The sequence below is a fragment of the Desmodus rotundus genome, chromosome 4 (assembly GCF_022682495.2).
Source record: "Desmodus rotundus isolate HL8 chromosome 4, HLdesRot8A.1, whole genome shotgun sequence".
NCBI lineage: Eukaryota > Metazoa > Chordata > Mammalia > Chiroptera > Phyllostomidae > Desmodus > Desmodus rotundus.
In genome coordinates this window covers 96,428,380-96,450,644 of record NC_071390.1, presented here as the reverse complement: position 1 = coordinate 96,450,644, position 22,265 = coordinate 96,428,380, and the positions used below count along the sequence as shown (strand labels likewise).

Below are 22,265 nucleotides of genomic sequence, written 5' to 3'. Positions count from 1 at the left end.
AACATCTTCTCAAATAGATGTGGAAAATGTATGTTTAGTGGTATAATATATCAGTAGCATAAATAATTATAGACAGTGATAATTTATTATATTATCCAGTAGAAAACTTGAACCAATGAGAAAATTTAAAAGTTAATTATGCACTTTTTAAGTGATTTTCTCTTTTTTCATGTTGATATTTTCTATTTATAATTATTAAGTTAATCAAACAGTTCATCTCTGAAAGTTAACTGCTGGATATACACCTATACTTCCATTATGCTATTTATTTGGAAGATCAAGGAGGGTAGAACTAGTTATTGAATCACAAAGAAGCAAATCTTTATTAACAATTAAAATATGACAATGTTTTATAAAACATGCAATAGTTTATAATCCAATTTATGATGACACATAAAATGATCTGTATTAGCATGTCAAGCCCAATGGAATAATCAGGAAGATTTAGTTTAGTAAACAACTATATATTTTCATATTTCCTTAAATATGATAATATTCTCTAAATATGACTATGTTTATATTTCAGGCTCTGAAGCGTTTGAGGAAAGTTTGTTTAAGATTGTCTATGGGTCCATGCCTCATGGAAGCATGTTCAGCTGCTGTTATTTCCCACTTCCTTATGAATTTTCCCTGGCAATGGGGATTTCTATTAGGGTAACTTTTCCTCATTTTCCCTATGAAAATATTTAGTTAAGGATGCTTGGTCAAAATTATTGATATATTCAGAATACTGAATAGACAAGCTTTTCATTAAAATTATTTTCACAGTGGTAGAAATCCTTGGAAATCGGTTGGTCAAAAACAGAATTATGTTCTAAATCTACAGTATCTTTGACAAACATGCATAGTCCCTAAATGTTTAATGCCAAGATAATTCACTTCATCACTTTATTCAGTCTCTTATATATTATAATGTATCTCTATTTTTAACCTATCTAAAATGGCCTCTCCCTTATACACCACTTGTATGTATTATGTATACATATATGTGAGAGATTTTGTATAGATGTAGATGTTATAACCAAAAAATAAGCAAACAAATACCTTTCCCTACCTCCAATGTCCCATCTGTTACTTTCCACCACCCAGTTTCCTTCATGTCCAAATCCTTCAGAATAATAGTCTATAATCCCTATCTCTGTATCCTGAACTCCTCTACATTTTTCCAACCGCTTAAGTTTTGCTTCCATATATTTGTTTGGGTGAAATTTATAGCAAAGTGCACCCATTATATACTTACTGCCAAATTCAATGAATTTTTTAAATTAAATTTTATTGTAAAATACCCAAAGGTATTTTCCTTTTGAAAAATTAGAACTTCACAAATGAAAGCAAAAAGTCTTTTGACCATGCCTGTAAGTCCTACTGCCCATACCCCTACCCAAAGTGACAACTCATGAGTTTTATAGCATTCTAGACCTTTAGAAATAATATTCCAAGCTTCTCCATCTCCATAGAGAAGGGTCTATTATTTTGTGTATTTTTGTGTAAGTCATATCTCCTATCTGTGACTAACCTGTTCATATCCTTTGTCTGCTTTTCTGTTGAGTTATTTTTCTTTCTTATTCATTATATTGAATCTTTGTCTGTTATAGGTGTTGCAAATATCTTGTCCAGTGCACCACTAGATATTTAACTTTACATATGGTGACTTTTTTAATCTAAAAAAGTATTTCCAACATATAGTGTTCAATACATAAAGCTATTTACTTGACCTTGAAAATCAAAATAGGTGGGGTAGAAGGAGTCAGAACACAACTGCTTTTGATACACAGAGTTTTTAATGTAATCAAATTCAACAATATCTCTCTTTATGATAATTTTTTATATGTCATTCAAAAGATCTTTTTTACCCCATAGTTACAAATATTTGTCTATATTTTATTCTTATTAGTTTTAAGTTCAATTTTTAAAATTCTTTAGAACAGCCAGCATGTTGTGTGCGAGGTGATCCAGCTGCACTCTTTTTCCACATGAATAGGCAATAGTCTCAATACTGTTTACAGAAAAGTCCTTTCTTCCCAAGCTGATTTCAAATGTCACTTCTACCATGTAGCAAATCCCACAAATTTGTTTCTACTCTTTGTATTGTTTTCTTCCAATTTATTTTATCTATTTTTGTGTCACTATTACACAGTGTTAATCATTTTACCTTCACAAAAACAATGTCTTTTTTCATTGACTTGGTTTTTCATTCTAAACTTTCCCAAATGAAGAATCCTGAGAGGGCTTTAATTGGCGTAGAACTAAATTAATAAGTTAATTGGAGGGATAAATGACATCTTTATAATGTTGAAGCCTTTATATGCAAATGTGAAACAGTTTTCCAATTATTCAGGTGTTATCTTAAGTACTATAGTGTTTTAATTTTTATAAAAGTCTAGACTATTTCATAGTTTTGTTGTTAGATATTTTGTGTTTTTTATTGATGTTGGAGATGAAATTTTTTCATAACATTTTCTAATTAGTTTTTTCAGATGTATATAAAAGCTACTAATTTTTAAAAATTGATTTCATTGAGGTATAGTTTACATAAAATGAACACCCATTTTCATTTCAGTGAGTTTTGACAAATTTATATGCCCGTGTAACCACCGGCATAGTTGTGCAGCTCATTTTCATTATTCTGCAAAATTCTTGTGCCCCGCTCCAGTCAGTTACATCCTGGTCCCAGGCAAAACAATCTGTTCTCTGTCACAATAGATTAGATTATTGTTTAGAATTTTAGGTTAATATAATTATATAGTATTTACTTTTTTGTTTCTGCCCCTTTTGGACAGCACGTTGTGTTTGAGATGCATCCATATTATGGCTAGTGGCTCATTCCATTGTATTGCAGAGTAGTATCGTTGTCTGAACACACCACCAACTTTATTCATTCACTTGTGGTGTATATTTGGGTTATTCGCAGTTTGGGGCTATTACAAATAAAGCTATGAACTTTTGCATTCAAGTCTTTGTGTGGACATTTGTTTTCATTTCTTAGGGAAATACCTAGGAGTAGAATTGCTAGGTCATTTGGTAAGATAATGTTTAATTTTATTAAAAAACTGCCAGATAGTTTTCCAAAGTATTGTTGTATTTTATATTTCGATCAACAATGTATGAAATTTCAGGCCATCCATATCTTCCCCAGTGTTTGATAGTATCTAACTACTTAATTTTAACATTTCGTACTGGATATGTAGTGGTCTCAGGTTGTGGTTTTATAGTTTTTCATCAAATTTGGAAATTTTTCAGCCATTATTTCTTTTTTTTAATATATTTATTGATTATGCTATTACAGTTGTCCCATTTCCCTCCTCATTCCACTCCATCCTGCCCACCCTCTCCCTCCCACATTCCCACCCTATAGTTCATGTCTATGGGTCATACTTATAAGTTCTTTGGCTTCTACATTTCCTACACTATTCTTACCCTCCCCCTGTCTATTTTCCACCTATCATCTATGCTACTTATTCTCTGTACCTTTCCCCCCTCTCCCCCGCTCCCCTGTTGATAACCCTCCATGTGATCTCCATTTCTGTGGTTCTGTTCCTGTTCTAGTTGTTTGCTTGGTTTGCTTTTGTTTTTGTTTTAGGTGTGGTTGTTAATAACTGTGAGTTTGCTGTCATTTTTACTGTTCATATTTTTTTTATCTTCTTTTTCTTAGGTAAGTCCCTTTAACATTTCATATAATAAGGGCTTGGTGATGATGAACTCCTTTAACTTGACCTTATCTGAGAAGCACTTTATCTTCCCTTCCATTCTAAATGATAGCTTTGCTGGATAAAGCAATCTTGGATGTAGGTCCTTGCCTTTCATGACTTGGAATACTTCTTTCCAGCCCCTTCTTGCCTGTAAGGTCTCTTTGGAGAAATCAGCTGACAGTCTTATGGGAAGTCCTTTGTAGGTAACTGTCTCCTTTTCTCTTGCTGCTTCTAAGATTCTCTCCTTCTGTTTCATCTTGGGTAATGTAAATATGATGTGCCTTGGTGTGTTCCTCCTTGGGTCCAGCTTCTTTGGGACTCTCTGAGCTTCCTGGACTTCCTGGAAGTCTATTTCCTTTGCCAGATTGGGGAAGTTCTCCTTCATTATTTGTTCAAATAAGTTTTCAATTTTTTGTTTTTCCTCTTCTCCTTCTGGCACCCCTATAATTTGGATGTTGGAACGTTTCAAGATGTCCTGGAGGTTCCTAAGCCTCTCCTCATTTTTCCAAATTCTTGTTTCTTCATTCTTTTCTGGTTGGATGTTTCTTTCTTCCTTCTGGTCCACACCGTTGATTTGAGTCCCAGTTTCCTTCGCATCACAATTGGTTCCCTGTACATTTTCCTTTGTCTCTCTTAGCATAGGCTTCATTTTTTCATCAAGTTTTCGACCAAATTCAACCAATTCTGTGAGCTTCTTGATTACCAGTGTTTTGAACTGTGCATCTGATAGGTTGGCTATCTGTTCGCTGCTTAGTTGAATTATTTCTGGAGCTTTGAAGTGTTCTGTCATTTGGGCCATTTTTTTTTTTGTCTTGGTGCTTCTGTTACTTAAAGGGGCAGAGCTTTAGTTGTTCCCGGGGGCGGGTAATGCTGGTCACTGCACTGTGACACGGAGCTCTGACGCTGTACGTGGGGGGGGGGGGGGCTGAGAGGGAATAATGGCGCCCGATCCACTCTCCACCGGGTTTCAGTCACTCCCTCTGCTACCCACAATCAAATTGGGCCCCTCTGGTGTTGGTTCCCGAGTGGGTGGGCCTGTGCACACTCTAGGCCCCTGTGGGTCTCTCCAACGACCTCTCCTGTGAGGCTGAGTTTCTCCTGCTGCCGCCCCAACCCCCACGGTTGTTTCACTCAGAGGTCTGAGGCTTTATTTCCCTGCGCTGGAGCCCTGGGTTGCGTGGTCTGCTTCGCTCCCCGCCATTCGTACCAGTTTATCTGTGCGCGAATGTGGGGCCGCAGGGTCTGCTGTGGTCAGACTGCCTGCCCCTTTCTTCCCCCCCCTCCCGCCCCCCCGCCAGTCTCGATCCCGCCATGGCCACGAGAGTCCTCTCCACCCCCGCTGCCCGTCCCCGCCCCTCCTACCGGTCTGGATGAAGGTTTATTTTTTTATCTCCTTGGTGTCGGACTCCCTTGTCATTCGATTTTCTGTCAGTTCTGGTTGTGCGAGGAGACGCAGTGTGTCTACCTATGCCGCCATCTTGGTTCTCGACCTTCAGCCATTATTTCTTAAATATTTTCCCCCTTCTCCTTCTTCCAGAGCTACAATTGCACATGTTTTAACTGCTTGATATTATTCTGTATAAATTCCTGATATTCCTATTAATTTATTTTCATTCATGTTACTTTCTGTGCTTCACTTTGTATATAGTCTATTAATATGCCTCCAAATTCACTGATCTTTTCTTCTGCAGAGTTCAACCTTCTATTAATCCTATCCAGTGAAATTTTTGATTCAGATATTGTATTTTTTGTCATTAGCTATTACACATTTTTACATTTATTTTTTCCAGCTTTATTGAGTTGTAATTGATATATAACCTTATGTAAGTTTAAGATGGGCATTGTGTTGATTTGGTACACTTCTATATTGCAGAATGATTACCAATATAGCTTAGCTAATGCTTCCCTCTTGTCATATAATTGCCATTTCTTTTTTATGAGAACAGTTATGATCTACTCTCTTAACAACTTTCAAGTATATAATACATTAATATTAACTATAATCACTATGTGTATATTAGGTTACCCTAACCTTAATAATATTGTAAATGAAAGTTCGTAGTCTTTTGACCAGCGCCTCCCATCTCCCCCACACTCAACCTCTAGTAACCATCATTGTGCTCTTCGTATCCATGAGCTTAGTTTTTTAAGATTCTGAGTATAGGTGAGATCATAAAATGTTTTCTTTCTCTGTCTTCTTATTTCACTCAGCATAATGCTCTTAAGGTTGTGACAATATTGATTTTTCGTTTTTCTCATGATTGAATAGCATTCCATTGCATACATTTATACCGCATCTTCTTTATTCATTCATCCTTGACAGACACTTAGGTTGTCTCCATCAGCTATTGCATCTTTTATTTACAAAAGTTCCATTTGCTTCTTTATTCTATCTTCCAATTTTTGCCTTTTATAGTTATATTTTTCTTTAAGTCCTTAACTATATGGAAGATACTTGTAACAACTGCACTAACGTACTTATCTGGGTCACAATATGGCAGCAGAGTAGGAGGATATGTCGTGCATCTCCTCCCAGAACCAAACTGGAAGTACAACTAAAGAAGGGAACAGTTACCCGAAATGAACCGAAGACTACCTGAAAAAGAGACCTTTAACCAAGGACGGGCAAAAACCACTCCAAGACTGGTAGGAAGGACGGGGACATAAAAGGGACCAGCTCTATTCACAAAGGCGGCAGGTGAGGGTGCAGCATGATTGTGGGACCTTCTCCTTGAGAGGAGAGAAGTGAGACCACGCCTGGGTCCAAATGTCGAACGCCAGTGCCAGGACCAGCCAGCCATGTAGCATCCAGTGGTGAAAGGCAGCACTGTCTGCTGGGGAGAGACAGAGCCCACTGGAGACAAAGGCACTATTTTGGTTTTGTTAGAGGCCAAAGGACAGGTTTTGTGTTTGCAGCCATTCACCTTGAGCTCCAGCAAAGGGCAGGTGGTGCTGGCTGGAGTTGCATGAGGAGAGTCTGGAGTGGGAGTCACTGGGGAGAGATGGGCTGGGGGGAGGGGGTGGTTTGCTGTGGGGATTCCTGAGCTGGGATACCTGGACACTGCAGCAGTCATCTGTCTTTGGAAGAGCAAGCCCTTCCCAGGGGAAAAGCAATTATCTCATCCTGTGAAATACTGCTGGCCCCATCTTCTTGAATCCCGCTTGCCCCACCCTCTGGAATCATGCTCACCCTCCCCCTATCTTTGTTTTCTTTCGGTTTGGTTTTTTTATTTGTTTTGTTTTGGGTTTTTTCTTCTTCTTCTTTTTCTCCCATCCTGCATCTTAACCACTACTGAGGAGATACCAACATATGCAGATTCAGGGGATGTCAGACACTGGCTTTAGGGCACAGCCATTCCATACACTTTCTGGGAACCAGACCGGCGCATCCCCTCTGTGGGTGAGTCATAGAAACACCTGCCTGGTTTCCTGAAGACCCAAAATCTGGGCTCTGGAGGCCCCACCCACAGGCCCACTATCGGCTCCACCATGCCAAGTTCAGGGAAATAATCCCAGACAGATTCAAACTAGTGGCTCAGGGGTAGGGAAATATACCCACCATCTTCCCTGAAGTCTGAAAGACACTTCCCATGGGAGATCCAGAAGTCCTGTGCCCCTATTTCTACCAGATGCCTTCTCAGAAATAGTGGGGTCTACAAATAGTCAGTTTGCCAGCAGGCAAGCAGACAGATGCAGGCAGAAGCAGACCCTGTGGTGCCTTGGGATGTTTGCTGACCCACCCCTGGACCCAGTGCTGATAAACACCAGGTTTGCAGAGTAGCTTGGCCCATGCTGTACACAGCCAAGCCCGGAGGAAACCACCACAAACTGTGGATTGCTTGTAGCTTTAAAGAGGCTGCCTAGGGCTAGATGTGGAGAGCCCTTGACATTGGCTTACACCAGCCTCAGTCAGCATCAGAGCTGCATCGAAAGGGAGAACCCAGCAGGGAAGCACTAAATTCTGCTGAGCTGAATTCCACTTTGTTCTTTTTCACTATTATCATTATTTTTTTCTTTTTCATAGACTTTTTATTTTTAATTTTTCTTCTATTTTTGTTGCTTTGTTTTTATCTAGCTCTTATTTTACTCTCATTTTTGTTTACTCCATTGTTCCCTTCTTGTTTCCTTTTCTTATTTTTCTTATTGTTTATCTTTCTTTGTCCCTGTTTGCTGTTTTTCTCTTTCTATTCATTACTCATATTAGTTCTCTTTCTTTTCTCCTCTCATAATCACTTTGATTTCCTTTGGTCTTCTCTTATTCCTTTTCTTTTTTTCACCTTTCTCTACTATTCCATTTCTCTTTCCACTTTTGTTATTTTTTGCTCTTTTGTCATGGATTTTGCTGTTGTTGGACGGTGGTCTTTTGCATTGTTTTGCTTTGTTCTCTCAGTACCTGTACAACAGTGTATAACACATAGTGGGGTTGAGCCTCTCAGTCAACAGCCTGGAGGGGAGGTCCCACCAACAAATGGGCAACAACAGTCAGGACCCAGATACAACAGGAGGGCCTACATAACCCACACAAAGGACATTTCTAGAGCATCCAGCTCTGGCAATCATGGACACTACACCACTGGGTCCCAAAGGACTCCAACCATATAAGGTCACCCCACAAAGACAAGGAGTCAATACAGATCTATTTAACAAATAGAAACAAGCAAAAAGAGACAGCTGAAATGGGGAGACAAAGAAACAACTTTCAAATGAAAGAAAAGGAAGAATCTCCAGAAAAAGAGCTACATGAAATTGAGGTAATCAAATTATCAGATATAGAGTTCAAAATAATGGTTATAAGGATGCTCAAGGAACTAAATGAGAACTACATAAGCATGAGAAAGGACATAGAAACTATGAATAAGAACCAGTTGGAAATGAAGAATGCAATATCTGAGATGAATAATACTCTAGAAAGAACAAAAAGCAGGCTAGATGAAGCAGAGGATCTAATCAGCAATTTGGAAGACAAGGTGGGAAAAAATACCCAGTAAGAGGAACAAAAAGAAAAAAGACTTCAAAAGAACAAGGAAAGTTTAAGAGAGCTTTGGGACAACATTAAACATAACAACATTTGCATGTTGTATAGGGATACCAGATGCAGAAGAAAGGGATCAAGGGATACAAAACATGTTTGAAGAAATACGGTGTAAAACTTCCCTAACCTGGTGCAGATAAATTCATACAAGCTCAGGAAGCACAGAGAGTCCAATCAAGATGAACCCAAAGAGGCCCACTCCAAGACACATCACAATTAAAATGGCTAACTTTAAAGACAAAGAAAGAATGTTAGAGGCAGCAAAGGAGAAACAGTTACCTAAAAGGGAGCTTCAATAAGGCTGTCAGCTGATTTTTTTGTTTTTAGAGAGAGGAAAAAAAGTACTTTTATTGAATTCATACACAGGATAATACTATATTCATGCTATGCTCTCTTTTAAAATAATTGTTGTATTTTGCTATTACCATTTAGTCCCCTTACACCCCCCTCCCCCCGAATCACCACACTGTTGTCCATGTCCATGAGTCCTTTTACCTTTTTGCTCAATCCCTCCATCCTCTACCTCCCCCTGTTAGCTGTCATCCTGCTCTCCATCTGTGAGTCTGTCTCTATTTTGCTTGTTAGTTCAGTTTTTTCATTAGATTCCCCATATGACTGAAATCATATAGTATTTGTCTTTCTCTCTCTGGCTTATTTCACTTAGAATAATGTTCTCTCGGTACATTCATACTATTGCAAAGGGTAAAACTTTCTTTTTTTACAGCCAAATAGTATTCCATTGTATAAATGTCCCATAGTTGTTTTATCCACTCATCTACTGATGGACACTTGGGCTGCTTCCATATCTTGGTGATTGTGAATAACACTGCAATAAACATAGGGGTGCTTATGTTCTTTCAAATTAGTGTTTTGGGTTCCTTCAGATATATTCCTAGAAGTGGAATCACTGGGTCGAAAGGCAGATCCATTTTTAATTGTTTGAGGTATCTCCATACTGCTTTCCACAGTAAGTGCACCAATTTGAATTCCCACCAACAGTGCAAAACAGTTCCCATTTCCCCACATCCTCACCAGTACTTGTTTGTTGATTTATTGATGGTAGCCATTCTGATAGGTGTGACACTATATCTTATTGTGGTTTTTATTTGCATTTCTCTGATGATTAGTGATATTAAGCATCTTTTCATATGTCTACTTGTCATTTGTACATCCTATTTGGAGAAGTGTCTATTCGGTCCTTTTGCTCAGTTTTTAATTGGATTGTTTGTTTTTTGGTGTTGAGTTTTGTAAGTTCTTTATAAGTTTTGAGTATTAAATCCTTATAGGATGTATCAGCAAATACGTTCTCCCATTCTGTGTGCTGTCTTTTTATTTTGTTGATGATTTCCTTTGCTGTGCAAAAACTTCTTAGTTTGATGTAGTCTCATTTGTTTATTTTTTTTCTTTTGTTTCCCTTGCTTGGGGAGATATATCTGATAAAATATTGCTATGAGCAATGTCCAAGACCTTGCTGCCTATGTTTTCTCCTATGATTTTGATGGTTTCAGGTCTAACATTTAAGTCTTTGATAATTTAGGATAAGAAGGTGTTGAGTTTCATTTTTCTGCATGTATCTGTCCAATTGTCCCAACACTATTTATTGAATAAACTATCTTTAGCCCACTGTATGTTCTTCCTTCCTCTGTCAAATATTAGTTAACTATAAAAGTATGAATTTATTTCTGGGCTCTCTATCCTGTTCCATTTATCTTATCTGTCTGTTTTTATGCTAGTACCATGCTGTTTTTATTACTATGGCCTTATAGTATAGTTTGATATTAGGTAGTATGATTCCTCCGACTTTGTTCTTCTTTCTCAGAATCACTGTTGCTATGTGGGGCCTTTTATGGTTCTATACAAATTTTTGAAATATTTGTTCTAGTTGTGTGAAATGCTTCATTGAAATCTTGATAGAAATTGTATTGCTCTGTAGATTGCTTTGGACATTTTAGTATGTCCAAAGCAATTTATAGAGTATGTCCATATAGTATGGACATTTCAGTAATTTTAAGTCTTCCAATCCATGAACACAGTATGTACTTCTGCTTATTTGTATCTTCTTCTATTTGTTTCTTCAGTGTTATAATTTTCCAGGTACAGGATTTTTACACCATTGGTTAGGTTTATTCCTAGGTATTTTATTCTTTTTAAACAATTGTAAGTGGGATTTCTTTTAATTTCCCTTTCTGTTAGTTTGTTATTGGTATATAAAAATGCAACGGATTTTTGGATAATGATGGGTTGCCCCAGGCACTGGTTTCTGTCTCACCTTACTCAGATCACTGACAGAAAAGAGACTAGCAAACTTTAGATGCCCAAGGTCCACTGAAAACCCCTGGAGCTACACCTCTAGAGCTAATGCAGTACTTCTGATAGACCCCTGGGAATGCTCCAGAGTAGAAAAAAGCAAAATTCTTCAGCTGGAGAAAATATATCCAAACTCAGAGAATACATATTCTAGAAATGTTTGAGAAGCCCCCAGAATCTTCAGCGGGGCTGGTAGATGAAGGCTTCTCCCTAGTGAACACAATCCATAAAGACAGGGAGAGGTAGCTGGGTTTTTTTTAATATGCAAATTTCAACAAAATGTAACAAAGCATATGAATAAGCAGGAATTATGGCTCAATCAAAGGAACAACAAAAACTCCAGAAAACAACCCTAAACAAAAGAAATGTGTGTATTACCCAACAAACAATTCAAAGTAACATCATTAAAATGCTCAGTGAGCTGAAAGAGAACACAGACATCTAAAAGAAATCATGAAAATAATGCATGAACAAAATGAGATTGCCAAGAAAGATATAGAAAATATATTAAAAAACATAAATAAATTCTTGAGCTGTAGTATATAGTGACAAAATTAGGGGGGAAATTACTACAGAGGATTAGTAACAGACTACACTAATTAGAAGGAAGAATTAGTGAACTCAATGACAAGGTCAGTTGAAATCAGAGGAACAAAAGAAAAACAAAGGAAAATGAAGAGGTCCTAAGGGACTTGTGAGATACCATTGATAGTACAATCTACCCATTATGGGAGTTCTAGGAGAAGACAGAGACATATGGTCAAAAAGCCTATATGAAGAAATAATGGCCAAAGTTACCAAATTTAGAAATGAAATGGACATACAAATTTCAAAAGCTCTAAGAATTACCACCTGTGTAAAACCAAAAAGACCTACACTGAGACACACTATACTCAAACTGTTGAAAGTCACAGAAATAATCTTGAAGCAGCAGGAGAAAACAAAGAGTTCTCGTAAGGTAATAATTGGATTTCTCAGCATAAACCTTGTGGGCCAGAATGGACTGGAATGATTCAAAATGCTGGAAAAAAGCCTGCCAACCAAGAATACTGTACCCAACAAACCGTGTGTAAAAGCTTCATGACACTGAATTTGGCAGTGATTTCTTGACTGTGACACTGAAAGCACAGGCAACCAAAGCAAAAATATGAGGGAGGACCCCCCAAAAGTAGTTTATTTATAAAAAAACGTATATTTATTCTTACATTTTTAAACTTCAGTCACCTTCAAAATACTCTTCATTAGATGCAATACACCTATCGAGATGTTTTCTTCCATGGCTCAAAAGAGTTTTGAACTCATCAATTTTGATGCCTCTTAGAACTTCTGCCATTTTTTGTTTTACCTTTTCCACATCAACAAAATGTTTCCCTTTGAGGACTATTTCATTAGGGGAAACAAAAAAAGTCACTTGAGGCAAGATCGGGTGAATAAGGAGAGAAGGCAGGGGGGTCATGCCGTCTTTGGTCAAAAACTACTGAACACTTGTGGTGTGGGCAGGTGCGCTCATAAATCACCCATCATGAAATGGGCAAGCGTGTTAAAAGAGTTTTTTTTTAAAAAAAAACTGAAGCTCAGCACAGCCTCTCACAACATCACCAGCTAGAACACTGATACAGATGGACTCCTAGAACACTCACCTAGCAGGGGAACCCTGTACTCCAAGGGGCCTGCCCTCCAGAAGATAATTACAGATTTTTGGGGTCCCCCTTATAGGTAGATTGGGCTTCATAAAACTTGAAAATTTCTCCACAGCAAGTGAAATGCACAGACAAAAGGCAACACACAAAATGTGAGAAAATGCTTACAAAACACGTATCTGAAAAGGAATCAGTATTCAGAATATTTGAAGAACTCCTACAACTCAACAACAAAAAAACTTGACCAAATAATGGCAAGTGACTTGAATACACATTTTTCCAAGTGGCCAAGATATACAAGTGGCCAACAAGTTTATAAAAGGGCTCAACATTTGTAGTCATTAGAGAAATGCAAACCAAAACCATAACAAGATATCACTACGGTGGTCACTATTAAAAAAACAGAAAATAATTGTTGACACAGATATGGAGAAATTGGAACCCTTGCATGCTGCTATTAGGAATAAAATTTGGAAAACAGTTTAGAAGTTTGCAGAGAACCAAAAACAAAATTTCCATAAAATCAGTAATCCTACTTCTGGGTGTAAGTCCAAAAGAATTGAAAGCAGGACCTCAGAGAGATATTGCAGCATTATTTGAGATGGCCAAAAGGCAAAAATAGGCCAAATACCCATTGACAGATGAATGGATAAAGAAAGTGTGGTATATACATAAATGGAATATTACTCAATTGTAAAAAAAGAAATGTTTTCACACCCTACAACATGGATGAACCTTGATGACATTATGCTGAGTGAAATGAGCCAGGAGAAATACTATATTATTTTAGTGATATGTTTAGAGTAGTTAAAACCATGGTAACAGAAAATAGCATAATAGTTGCTGGAGCCAGGTGAAGGGACACTTTTACCACTATTAAATGACATTCACTCAAAAGCAGAATTTTTACACTTGAAGTTTTTGTAAAGATGAATATATTTGTTGTAAATTTGAATAAAAGATTTAACTATTTGGTTAAATGGATGTTTTAAAATTCATTTTCAAAGTCTTTCTCTCAGTTTTGTACTAGGTGCTGTCTCCCCTGCTGTAGTCGTCCCTTCCATGCTACTCTTGCAAGAAAACGGGTATGGCGTTGAGAAAGGCATTCCCACCTTGCTAATAGCTGCCAGCAGTCTGGATGACATCTTGGCTATCACTGGATTCGGTACATGTATGAGCATAGTCTTCTCCACAGGTAAGGAAGAAAATACAGCCACTACCACATAACTTACAGCTTTTTTGTTGTTATTGTTCTTAGTTCTTTACGTAAGGTTTATAGCTTTCCTTCATTTATTAACCAAGACTTTTCTGCATTTAACATCTTTTTATTCTTCATAAAAAGCTCATTCTAGACTAGGAAGGAAATTTCCATGGGTTAAGAAACCACTACTTAACAGAAATGATTTCATTTTAACAACCATATACTTCAATTAATTTCAGAGCCATTTTATTACCATTTATCTGCTCATGTTGCTTTCAAATTTTATCAGAGTTTTCAATAGTAAATTTTAAACAGCCATATTATCAGTACTACTAATATATTCCATAGCTATTTTTGAAATGTATCTTTTGGTCATCATTGTAAATAAATGGTTGCTTTATTATTAAGACAACTTAAACATACAGAGTGTAGGCAACTGTGTGCCTTTTAGTAGTGGTGGTGGAACAGGACCCTGGACCAATTCGGAATCCCAAGGTAATATTTTTTTGAGAATTTTTATGAGTTTATTTGAGCCAACATTATGACAATTGCAGAGAAACAAAATTTCAATGGATTGAGAAAATGCTCTCAAAAATGAGAGTTTTGCAGTTTACTTTGTACATTATAGTCAAAAGAGGAGACATAGGGGGTTACATGAAATCCCCCTCGCTGGTAGATTAGAGAGGTGTGAGAAAGCGAGGTAAGATGCAACTGGGTAAAAAGTAAAATGGAGAGACACATGCGGGACTTCTTTTACATCGGTAGGGGTAGGATAGCTAACTATTAACTTTTTGTTTTTGAGTTTTCATGACCTAAATTTATTAGGTAGCTCCACTAGTGGGTCCTAACTCCTATATAATATTTTTTTTCTTCTCTAATTTTATTGTTATTCAAGTAAAGTTCTCTGCCTTTTCCCCCCACCCCAGCCTAACCCCCCTTCCTTCCACACCTCCCTCCCATTTCTACCACCCCACCCCACCCCCGTTATTGTCCATGTATCCCCTATAATTGTCCCTACAAACCCTTCACCCTTTTCCCCTGAAATTCCCTCCCCTCTACTAACATTTACAGCACAGAGATGGTATTTAGACAACAAGATAATGAGGGGGCCTGGGGTCTCATGCTCTCATAAAAGATTGTGCCTTGAGTGGTTTCGAAAAAGGGGAATTACTCTGACATTTTAAAGTTATGTTATCATAGATGCAAAAAGAGAAGAGAAAGGCTCAGTGCAATTGACCTTTGTCAAGGAAGATACTGACCCAGGGTATGACTACCTGCTAAGACTTGCTTTTAGTTAGAAAGTTTTAAACCAGACTGGCCTATGTAGTTCCTTTAGGTCTCTGAGCTTCTGAGGTTGCTGTGCAGGACTCCCCTGAGCTTGTCAGGTTTGTTATGTGGCCCTTTTTGTGTCCTCAGATGTCATGTTGGTAGCTTAAAGTCTGCCATAGTGGGAGTATTTATATCAAAGAAACAGGCAAAATCTACAAAGTAGGGCATTCTGGCCTATCCCCAGAGAGACAGTTGTTAAACCTTTATCACACACCATTGCTCGTAGGCCTTTGCATTTATGGGCCCTTCTTCCCCAAGGTCATATTTGGTCTTGAATGGCACTCTACAGAAATTGTGAAAGTAAAAATGTCCACATTTAGTAATGCTTTAGTTATCTGCAATGTTTGAAATTCAGTCTTCTGTATTATTGAAGCACTGAAATATTTTAAGTTTCTCTTGAAACCCTAAGATATAAATTTTTAAAAAGGGAAAAGGTAAAAATAAAATTTGCAGTAGTCATATCCCAGAAATAACAATTCTGAATCTTTTCATGTAAGTCTTCCCAGACTCTCTCTCTCTCTATCTCTTTCTCTCTCCCTATATTCTTTAAAAATTATTGAATATTGACCATACTTCCCTATAACCTGAGTTGTTTTGCATTTAACTATATATAGCAAACATATTTCTATTCAGTAAGTATATTTATATGATATTTTAATGGTTGCATAGAATTAAATTGGCTGCATCTTAATTACTTGTTGAAAACCGAAGTTGACTCCAATATTTTCTATTAAAATAGTACTTGGTGGAACAGCTTATAGCTATATAGTTGTACAAAATGTAATATTTTCTTAATCTTAAAAATGTAATTGTTGAGCTAAAAATATATATAAAGTTATAAGCTTTTGAAATATATTACCACAATACTATGTCCTACTACAGTGCATAAGCTTGCCACTTTCTCTTCATCCTTTTCAAAACGAGGTATTGTCTTTTTTTTTACCTTTGCTAATTTGGTAGGTAAAGTGAGGTCTCTTTAAATGAAGTAGTTTCCTTGTGTCCTTTATAGTAGCTCCTATAGACAGATCCCTCTCCCCACTATCCCCTCCCCACTCCCCTCTGGCTATTGTTACAATGTTCTTAATTTCAATGTCTCTGGTTATATTTTGTTTGCTTTTTTCTTTTGTTGATTATGTTCCAGTTAAAGGTGAGATCATATGGTATTTGTCCCTCACTGCCTGGCTTATTTCACTTAGCATAATGCTCTCCAGTTCCATCCATGCCATTGCATTTGTAACTGAATAAAAATAAATTAATTAATTAAAATAAAAAATAAATAATAAATGAAGTAGTTTCACTACTAGTGATATTAAACAAATGCTTGTGTTTATTGGTCATTGGCATTTTAGTATGTCTTATAAATTGCTTTTCTTGAAATATTTTGCCTTATATTATAGGGGTGTCCTTTTGTTCTTTTTCATTTGTCAAGGTTCTTCATAAAATTAAGAATGATAACCCTTGGTTTTATATTCTTTAGTTTTCCCCATTTTTTATCATCACCTGAGAATGTGTTTATTGGTTTTAGAGAGAGAGGAAGGGAGAGAGAGAGAAAGAGAGAAATGTTCATGTGAGAGAGAAACGTTGATCACATGACTCCTGTAATGGGGTATCCAACCTGCAACCTTTACAACTGAGCCACCCAACCACGGCAGTTTTTCCCACTTTTAACTTGACTTTTAACTTTATAAGAACTCTTTTCTGTCATTCAAAAGTTCTAAATTTTTAAAGGTTTTATGTATTTACTTTTAGACAGACGGGAAGGGAGGGGGAGAGAGAGAAACATCCACGTGTGAGAGGCACATCAATCAGTTGCTTCTCGCATGTGCCCCAACAGGGCACAGGGCCAGAAACCAGATACATGCCCTGACAGAGGTCAAACCAGTGACCTTGAGGTTTGCATGACAATGCCCAGCCCACTAAGCCACAGCAGACAGAGCCATTAGTTCTAAATTTTTTATCGACAAGTCTAATGATATTTTCTTCATTACTGGTATCAGTTATTCTTTCAAAAAAAATGTGTGCTCCTCTTTCATTGTGCCAGCTACAGTGCCAAACACCGAGAATAACTGTGAACAACAATATTATTGAGCAATTGCTTAGTACTTGTTCTAAGTTTCACAAATGTTTCCAATAATTTAATAGTCACAACAGTGCTATGCTCACTTTACAGATAAGGAAACTGAGGAACAGAGTCCAAAGTCACAAATAACTTGGTCCAAAGTCACAAGTCCAATAAGTAGGGGAGCCAAGATACAAATCTGGCCCAGACCCATACTTTTAAATACTATTCAATACTGCCCGTCAACACAGCAGACAGAAAAGACCATATGGCCCATGTACTCAAGGAGTTTATATTAAACAAATGTGATGGATATTATACAGTATAAGATGCTATGGGAACATGCTACAAGGAGACCACTGTACTTGAAGAACTACAAAAAATAATGTAACAAAGAACAAATGAGAAAAAAAAAAGAAACCAAACCTAATTTGAGGACTAAAAAGTGAAAAACCAAGCAGCTGTATGCTAAAAAAAAAATCCTTTATTACATGAGTATGTATACTGTCACTTAAAATTGAGGACCCTAAAGGTTTTATTGAGTTGGCCAAAAAGTTCATTTGGTTTTTTCCATAAGATGGCTTTAGTAGCACTAAGTTGCCTTTACCTTCATTCAAAACAATTTTGTTAGATTGTATTGTGACAGCTGTCATGTCAGAGTGCATTTTTTTAAAAAGGCATTAAAATTGGTGAATTTTTGTGTAACCATTTTAATATTGAAGATGGAAGAAAATATGCAACATTTTTGGCATATTATGCTTTATTATTTAAAAAAAGTAAAAATGCAACTGAAACACACACACAAAAAGATTTGTGTAGTGTATGGAGAGAGTTCTGTGACTGATTGAACATGTCAAAAGTGCTTTGTGAAGTTTTGTGCTGGAGATTTCACGCTGGACGATGAGCCATGGTTGGGTAGAGCCATTGAAGTTGAAAGCGATCAAATTGAGACATTAATTGAGAAAAATCAAGTTATACCACACAGGAGGTAGCCAACATACTCAAAATATCCAAATCATTAAAGTTATTGGTGAAAATAAAAAATGTGTCTTTTATTTTATATAAAAAAATATCATACAGAGTTTTTGGCCAACCCAGTATTTTATACATTAGATCTTCAATGTGCATGTGCAATGCACTAGGTATCAAGATCTAACTTTATCTGCCTGGTCAGTTGGCCCTTTTATCATTATAGAATGTCCCTCTGTATCTCTGTCTTTAAAGTATATTTTATTGATTGTGCTATTACACTTGTCCCACTTTTTCTCCCCTTTATCCCCTTCTGCCCTACACCCACCGTCCCTCCACCATTCCCCTCCCCTTAGTTCATGTCCATGGGTAGTACATATAAGTTCTTTGGCTTCTCCAAAGAAGAAGTATAGTATACTTCTATACTATAGAAGGAATATAGACAAGAAGGAATAGTATAGTATTCCTATACTATTCTTAACCTCCTCCTGTCTATTTTGCACCTACCATTTATGCTTCTTATTCCCTGTACCTTTTCCCCCATTCTCCCTGCTCCCCACCCCGACTGATAACTCTCCACATGGTCTCCATTTCTGTGATTCTATTCCTGTTCTAGTGTTTGCTTAGTTTGTTTTTGTTTTTGCTTTGTTTTCAGGTTCTGTTGTTGATAGTTGTGAATTTGTTCTCATTTTACTGTTAATACTTTTGATCTTTTTCTGTTTCTTCAATAAGTCCCTTTAACATTTCATGTAATAAAGTTTGGGTGATGATGAATTCCTTTAACTTGACCTTATCTGGGAAGCACTTTTATCTGCCCTTCCATTCTAAATGATAGCTTTGCTGGATAGAGTACTTAAGATTGTAGGTCCTTGCTTTTCATGACTTTGAATGCTTCTTTCCAGCCCCTTCTTGCCTGCAAGGTTTCTTTTGAGAAATCAGCTGATAGTCTTATGGGAACTCCTTTGTAGTTAACTCTCTCCTTTCCTCTTGCTGCTTCTAAGATTCTCTCCTTATCTTTAATCTTGGCTAATGTAATTATAATGTGCCTTGGTGAGTGCTTCCTTGGATCCAACTTCTTTAGGACTCTCTGAGCTCCTGGACTTGGATGTCTATTTCCTTTGCCAGATTAAGGAAGCTTTCTTTCATTATTTTTTCAAGTAAGTTTTCAATTTCTTAACTCTTACTCTTCTCCTTCTGGCACCCCTGTGATTCAGATATTAGAACATTTAAAGTTGTCCCAGAGGTTCCTAAGCCTGTTCTCATCTTTTTGGATTCTTGGGGTTTTTTTTTCATTCTGTCTCTGTTGAATGTTTATTTCTTCCTTTCTTCCAAATCATTGTTCTGAGTCCCTCTTTTCTTCCCTTCACTGTTGGTTCCCTGTATGTTTTTCTTTATTTCACTTTGTATAGCCTTCACTTCTTTCTTCATTTTGTGTCCATACTCAGTCATTTCTGTGAGCATCCTGATTACCAGTGTTTTGAACTCTGCATCTGATAGGTTGGCTATCTCCTCATCGCTTAGTTCTTTTTCTGGAGTTTTAATCTGTTCTTTCATTTGGGTCACATTTCTGGTGCACCTGTTATGTTATAAGGGGCATAGCCTTGGGTATTCACCAGGGTGGGGCAACCCACTTTGTTATATTGTGGTGCTGTATGTGGGGGAGGGGTCAGAGAGCGAACAATGCCACTTGCTTGGCTCTTGCCCAGCTTTCAGTCACTTCCCTTGCTTCCCACCAATGGATTCTTCCCTTTCAGGTGCTGATTCCCAGGTGAGTGGGCTTGTATACATTCTAGAATCCTGAGGGCCACTCCAACAGCCTCTCTTGTGAGGCTGGGAGTTTCTCCTGCTGCCAAAACCCTCACATATTTTTACAGCCAGAGGTTTTGAGGCTTTTGTTTCCCGTGCTGGAACCCTGGGTTGCGTGGTCTGTCTTGCTCCCCAGTTGTTCCTCCCAGCTTATCCACACGCTAATGTGGCATATCCCAGTATGCCAGCTGCCACCTCACCTGCCCACATCAGCCAGCTGGTGCCTTGTCACATGTCCTCCTGCCCCTGCTTTCTGTCTCCACCTCTCCTACCATTCTGAATGAATGTTTCTTCTTTAACTCCTTGGTTGTCAGACTTCCATACAGTTTGATTTTCTGGCAGTTCTGTTTTCTGTTTTTAAATTGGTTGTTATCATTCTTTTGATTGCCTGAGGAGGTGAAGCATATCTGCTTTTGCCTCCATCTTGTGGAAGCCCATCTGTATCTTTTTCTACAGTTTTTGACTTGAAATCTATTTTGTCTGATATGACTATGACCACCTTTGCTCTGTTTTGGTTTTAATTTGCATGGAATATCTTTTTCCATCCTTATAGTTACAACAGTCTACCTTAAAGTGATAACATCAATCACACACAGAAACTACTCCTTTACATCTCACCCTCCCCACTTTAAGTTATTAATATATCAAATTTCATATTTTTATATTATATATCCATCCATTAACCTAGTTCATAGTTATTGTTATTTTTATGCTTTTATATTAAATTCTATCACAGAATGAAAAGTGATGAACTCACCACCATTCCAGTATTCAGGATTTTAAATTTATCTATATATGTACCTTTGCCAGAGATTTATAGTTTTATACATGTATGCTTTTGTGTTGCTGTCTAATGTCCTTTTATTTCCACTTGAAGAAGTCCTTTTCTTCTTCTTCTCCTTCCCCTCCCCCTTCCTGTTGTTGTTATTATTATTATTATTATTATTATTATTATTATTTCCTCTTCTTCTCCTTTCTTCTCCCCCTCCTCCTCCTCCTTCTCTTCCCCCTCCTCCTCCCCCTCTTCCTTCTCCTCCTCCTTCCTCTTCTTCTTTTTTGGAAGGCATGTTTAGGGTTAATGAACTTCCTTAGCTTAGCTTTTGTTTTTCTGGGGAAGTCTTCATTTCTCCTTCAACTTTGATGACAATTTTGTGGAAGAGTATTCTTGGTTAGCAATTTCTTTTTCTTTCAACACTTTGAATATATATTCCTACCCCATTCTGGCCTATAAATTTTCTGCTGTGAAATTCTTTGATAATCTAATAGGAGCTCCCTTGACATTCATAATAAGTTGTTTCATTTGCTACAACTTCTTAACTGACTTGTAGAGTTTCATAAATGCTTTTGGACTATATATTGTTGTTAAATTGGTGTCTCTGTGAGGGATTGAAGTTCTGGGGCTTTCTATTCCACCATCTTGTTTCCACTCTCCAGTTTTTTACATATATTACATACTCTACTGAGCTAAACACACAAAGCATAACTGATCTATCTGTGATCCAGTATCATTTTTAAAAGCTTATTATAATTAAGTACAGATATGGTAGCATAAAATATATTGAAAAATCAATTGACCCTTGAATAGTCCCAAGATTAACCCTGGAATAAACCTTTTCTTTATGTTGTTATTGTTAAATTGTTTTTTAATATTTAAGTTATTATTTCTTTGTCATATAGTACATCAGAGAATAAACATTATTGCCCTTGTGCTAGGTACCAGAAGTGATTATTTGTCAATCTCTGGCCATCCTTCTACCTCACCTGATCTCTTAGGTAGGGTGTGTAAGTGGAGCACATTGTGCCTTATTAGGTCTTTGTTTTCTGGCCTATTTATTCAATATACATTTTTCAGTAGACTGTATATAATAAACTACTTAAGAGTACATATGTAATTTATCAAATAGATCTGCATAACCCTAACCAAGTGTTTCTCAGATAGTTGGGCGTAGTCCTTCAAAGCAAAAGGTCACTGGTTCAATTCCCAGTCAGGGCACATGCCTGGGTTGTCGGTTTGGTCCCTGGTCAGGCATGTGTGACAGGCAACCAATTGATATTTCTCTCCCTCTCTTTCTCCCTCCATTCCCCCTCTCTAAAAGCAAGTAAATAAAATCTTTAAAAAACAAATAGATCTGCATGTTTTTATATTTGTTAATATTAATGGTTCATTTTTGTGTATTTTTTTCTATAAAATGCATACGTTTTTTCATGAATCACCAAGGTTTTTATTTTCTGA

The 22,265-nt window shown here is 37.1% G+C and overlaps 1 protein-coding gene across 1 annotated transcript in view; it reads left to right on the top strand.

Moving 5' to 3' along the window:
* The window catches only part of LOC112317692 (sodium/hydrogen exchanger 9B1), an 80,326-nt gene that overhangs the window by 43,302 nt on the left and 14,759 nt on the right, over positions 1-22,265 (top strand). The window contains exons 3-4 of the mRNA XM_053922510.2: positions 527-654; positions 13,688-13,863. Coding sequence (XP_053778485.1) covers positions 527-654; positions 13,688-13,863 — 304 coding nt within the window. The remainder of the gene's footprint in view (positions 1-526; positions 655-13,687; positions 13,864-22,265) is intronic.